At 38.0% G+C, this 5,354-nt stretch overlaps 1 protein-coding gene across 2 annotated transcripts in view; it reads left to right on the plus strand.

Annotated features, from left to right (window-relative positions):
- The window catches only part of LOC136665028 (neuronal vesicle trafficking-associated protein 1-like), an 8,721-nt gene extending 3,560 nt beyond the window's left edge, over nucleotides 1–5,161 (plus strand). The window contains exons 4-5 of one of the 2 annotated variants that reach the window (XM_066642574.1): nucleotides 774–884; nucleotides 2,740–5,161. In XM_066642574.1, coding sequence (XP_066498671.1) covers nucleotides 774–884; nucleotides 2,740–2,940 — 312 coding nt within the window. In that variant the 3' untranslated portion in view covers nucleotides 2,941–5,161. The remainder of the gene's footprint in view (nucleotides 1–773; nucleotides 885–2,739) is intronic. The other variant, XM_066642575.1, reaches the window with a different exon arrangement.
- The last annotated feature ends 193 nt before the right edge of the window (nucleotides 5,162–5,354 follow it).

Raw genomic sequence — 5,354 nt, forward strand, 5'->3', positions numbered from 1 at the left:
AAATTACACAAGGCCACACCTGAGAAGGAACAATCAGAAACCTGTTCTCATTTGTCCCTGAAAATGCTCTGTAGAGTCTTTCAAAAATATCTCTGCTGATTCGACAGGGAACAGAGCTCAGTGAGTTCAGTTTGAGGGAAGAAAAATCTCCAGTCTTTATCCTGCTGGAGTCCTGCACATGGAGCTAGAAAAGTATGGAGCTATTGTTAGGGTCAATATAGCTCCATAGAAAAGACCTTTAAAGAAACAGCGAATAAGCAAACAATTTCATTTACATGTTTGACCCCACACGAGTTGAGATGCCACGACTAGCCATGCCATGTTTGATGTCTATAGTTTGCTTCTTTAGTTATGTACTTAATCTGCACTGCACAGCGCATGCTTAAGAACACGCTGTTATAATCGTTAAGTGTATATCTCAGTTTTGAAGTGTTTTTGTGTAATGTATAATTGCAATTCAGAATTCAAACATTCTCTCGCTCTTTTGTCATTTCATGGTAACTGTTGTGTTGCATTATGACAATCTTATTCTTTTAGACGATTTAAAGATGGGGATTCTGATGTTAGCTATCGTGAACATATCGGATTAATGCTTCGTTTTTCAATTTGTTTTCTTTTAATAAAAATACCTTGTTCATTTTTAATACTACACAACAACCTGTGGTATCACAAACAGTAGTAGTGGCTCCCAGAAAGTGTGCATTTGATTGTTTATTATATGTGTGCTCTCTCTCTCTCTCTCTGTGTGTGTGTGTGTGTGTGTGTGTGTGTAGATATCTCTGCTGGTGGTGTGTGCTCTGGCATTCCTGCTGTGTATAGTGTTCCTGGTGGTGTTTAAGGTGTATCAGTATGAGCAGCCTTGCCCTGAGGGATTCACCTACACGGTAAGAAACTCACACACACACACTTAGGGATAGTTTCCTTTGCACAACTGCAAACTGAAGATCTAGCTTGGAAATATGCTGTCTTGGGAAAAATACCTTAGTCTGCAGAATTATCAACAATTTCAAGACAACAATTTCCTCCCAGATAGGAGATGGAATTTCTAGAGAAATGTAACTCCATGCTGTAGATCTGAGAATTATCTTGGCAGGAATTATGGAGCTCCACCTCAGGCTGGGCCAGTTCCCCCTCAGCTAAAATGTATGTTTAGTACCTTGCACTGTGGCAGGTATAGAATATTATCATGGAATATTTACATATAACAGCGGAGAGAGTGTTGGTATTTTAAGGTGTGAACTGTAAGGAAAATGTACTGTACAGGTACATTATTGTCCCTAAAGGTACAAACAGTGTAAATCTACCTTTAAAGGGTAAAACAGTGATTTTAAAGTCCAGTTGTGTTCCCTAAACGTGCATTACATTCTCTTCTTCAGAAGGAGAGGGGGGTATTTGTAAACCTTTATTACACCACTGCTGTACCTTTGAAGGTATATTACACTGTTTGTACCTTTAGGGATAATAAAGTACCTCTACTGTACCTTTATTTCTGGGAGTGTATGAAATCACTTCAACTACTGAATAAGAAATCCCTTAAGGGTTACACCACAGTGAGAGTTTTTCTGAAAGAAAATACCAAGATCTTGATTTAGCTTCTAAATCAAGAAGTAGGTGTGAGTGTGTGAGTGAATGTGTGTGTGTGTCTGTGTTGCCCTGTGAAGGACTGGCGCCCCCTCCAGGGTGTATTCCCGCCCAATGATTCCAGATAGGCTCTGGACCCACCTTGACCCTGAATTGGATAAGCGGTTACAGATAATGAATGAATGAATGAATGTTTAGACCATGTTGACCCAACATCAATGAGGAGATGGAGAATTCTAAGGGCGGGGCTTTAGGTTTAAATGTTCCAAGGTTTCCCTGGGATGGAGTTTTTTGTTGTTCCCATGACTCTGTTTTGCAGAGAACACTAGTGCCCCTTAGTGTTAGAGTAACCGGGAGGGGTCAATGTAAAATAGTCCAAACCTGTGGTCTAGGTGTGTAAACATTGTAAATATATTTATTTCTCGTTGTTTCAGTCTATGTCCGTGTATTTTCCATCGCTTAAATAAAAATCCACCAGATGAGCATGCTTACTTTTGGGTCTTGTCCATCCTGTGGTCTTCCCACCCTCACAGACCTGGCCAGGAAGCCATGAGTAAACCCCTGCGGTGTAGATAATACCCTTACATCCAGTTGAGAGTCTGTGTCTTCACTGTTATGTGTTATTCTCATTCAAATGTATGTCTAAGGTACAGAAAATGTAGTTTCTGATTTCCCAAGTATGCATTTAGCTCTGATGCCAGTTTTTATGCAACCTGCAGGTGCAAAGCATCTTAGTTATTTCTCAAACTGGCACTAAGGCTTAGTTCCTGTGGCACAGTCTCTCTGACACTACGCCTCCACAATGAGACTAAAAAACAAACAAAACAAGCAACAGGAAGCACGGGAAAGTATTATTTGTTATTTTAACATGTTTTTGATAGTGTAACTCTGAGTTTCAGAGCTCCTTGGGGTCTGGGGTCTGGTTCTAGGACAGCGTAATGATACCAACATTTCCTCAGTGATGATTTGATTGTATTCAAACATGAAAACATTAATGAGGTTATAATGTATGCCTCACTTTACTTTTTACACTCCTAAGTCATAAATCGGATAATGTCATGTTGTGAGTGCATTACAACCTGCTGTGAATGGGTTTATTGATTCTTATAAAATGTTATTATTCATAGAAAATGTTTTAAAATACCTCTCTCTCTGCAGCAGAGTCGCTGTGTCCCAGTGGGGGTGTATGGTTACTATCCGCCCCAAGGTCCAGCGAGCCGTGGACGTCTCTTTACCATCATAAACCATTACAACGTTGCCAAGCAGACCATTACACGAGCCGTCTCTCCCTGGCTCAGCATCACGGCCGAGGAGAAAGTCTCCCAGCTACAGACCAAGACTGAGCAAACCTTGGCCTAAAAAATACACACACACGCACACTCTGAGTGTGTTTACATGCACAACAATAATATGATTATTATTAGATTTTGGCATCTGATTTTAAAAATGGTCATGTACTTCAATTTCTTCTGTTATAATAAAGCCATTATCAGGTTCCTAAAATCATACACCAGGATCGGGTTATGGGTCACATGTCTACCCGGATTTCTTTCTGCAGTAAAATAAATAAGTAAAATGTGTTAAACAATTATTTTAGTCCAACCACCATTAAGTGCTGAGAAATGACTCCATTGGATGCAATCTGAAGTAATATAAACTCCTGAAGTAATATTTACCTGTAAAGGTGCTCAGTGTTATTAAAAGAAAATGTGTTGAGGTGAATTTATTGTTGAGCTGTGGTGAAGGAGCATGTCCTGTATTTGGAAAGAAATCTGATTGCTGATAGACACATGTTGACACCTGTGTAAAGTTTGAACAGATCGATGCCAAAATCTGATTTTCTGAAATAGGCAGATTATTGTGTTCATTTAACCGCACTTAGCCTTTCCCTTTCTTTCGTTCTCTCTCTCTCTCTCTCACTCACACACACACACACACACACACACACACACACACACACACGCAAAATCAAACCCCACCTGGTGTAAGTGCAGCTTCTCTCTCTGAATGTGTCTCGCTGGTAAACTTGAATTACTGTAATATCAGCATGTTGGGTTTCGACCGTCGCTATGGCAACATCAACATCACCTCCTCTTATCTTGCATCATAATTGTTGAGGATACACGAAGTACCACTACAGCCTCTCCCTCCTACGATGGAGTTTTAGGGCCACGGCATAGAACAAAAAAATAAGATTCCGAGAATGTTCTGAGAATATTCTTGATTTTTCTCAGAATTATTCCGAGATTATTCTCAGAATTCTGACTTTATTCTCTGAATCTTTTTTAAAAATTTTTTTCAATGCCATGGCCCTAAAACTCCAGCGTACCCTCCCTCCCTCGTACTTTGTACATTATTGTTGTTTTAATCATTTATTTTTAACATTTTATTTAGCAACAATTGAACAGACAAATACTATAAAGTTGCCTACATTGTCTCGTTTCTTTTTTCTTTCCATAGCTTTGTTGGTTCATTCTAATGCCTTTAAAACCTCAGAGAACTGAAATTAAATGCTGGGTATTGTGAAAATGCCAAGCATTCTGAGATAATTTTGCCTTATTGCCCATGTTCAGTGAATATTTTACTCTCTAAAATTCCCATAGAAACCGTCTGAATTTATTGCTGTTATTGCAGCACCCCACAATCATAGGGACTTTGTGTTTAAAGTCGTGATATTTTAAGACGGGTCACTGTGATCTACCAGACACCTTCTCCTTCCTACAGTTTATGGAACATTGCTTCCTGCCAAAATAATTAGATAATAATAATCATTACCCACAATGCACTGTGGTTTCTGTGAGCTAGAAATGTACTCAGTGAGATGGTAGACAGGTGTGAAGCAGTTCTGTTTATAATTTTTTTTTAATCATTATGGAATGTTATTTAGAAAGGTGTTTAATACTGTAATTTTTCATTTGAATTACAGAATTATTTACAGGTTTAACTCATTAAAAATAAATTAAATATAAAATAATACATTTTTAAACTGTAAAAAGTAGCAGTTAGCTTTTAGCTCACTTTTGTGATTGAATTATTACATGCAGAGTCCATTGTTGTTGCTGATACAACTGGTGCTAGTACAAATTTCTAGACTGTTTATCTGGGATGTTTTCTGACACACAGGGTATTATTCTCATGTGTTGAACAGTAGGAATTTGGTGTCTGGTATTTCACAATTGTTTGACTTTGTTCTTAATTATGCAGCTTTATTCTTGAAATAATACATTTATTTTTGAAACCTTGTTTCATTTTTTAATTAATAGCCCCAAACTGTTCGTAGTATTATTGTGTATCCAGAGTAAGATTTTAGACCCAAAACCATGGTATTACATCCCCAGAGAGTTCTGGATGAACTGTCTGATTGCTTTTCACTTTTAAGGTTAGTCATTACTGACTAGAAAATGTGATAATCATTCGTACTCGAGTGTTATTTGACTGAAACCTGTTGTTTAGTAATGTTGCATCAGACTCTCATACAAGCTTTCATCAAGGCACCAAGGAAGCGCCAGGGACTTCATAGTCTTTAGTGGATGAGCATCACTGAGGATCATGATTCTGTTCCCTTTTTTGCAAATAAAATTCCATCATTCAATCCACTGTTATTCAGGGTTCTTTTTTTATTAATTCAGCTCAATACTGTTACTCTGTTAGTTACTTAATAATTTATTCATTTCAGATAGCTGCACTTTTTCTGTGAAGATCTACAATGGAATGTGTGTCTCCATGAATCCTGTGTTGTATTTGGAAATCAGTCAGAAACAGAATCTGCTGTA

Source organism: Hoplias malabaricus, chromosome 13, assembly GCF_029633855.1.
Source record: "Hoplias malabaricus isolate fHopMal1 chromosome 13, fHopMal1.hap1, whole genome shotgun sequence".
NCBI lineage: Eukaryota > Metazoa > Chordata > Actinopteri > Characiformes > Erythrinidae > Hoplias > Hoplias malabaricus.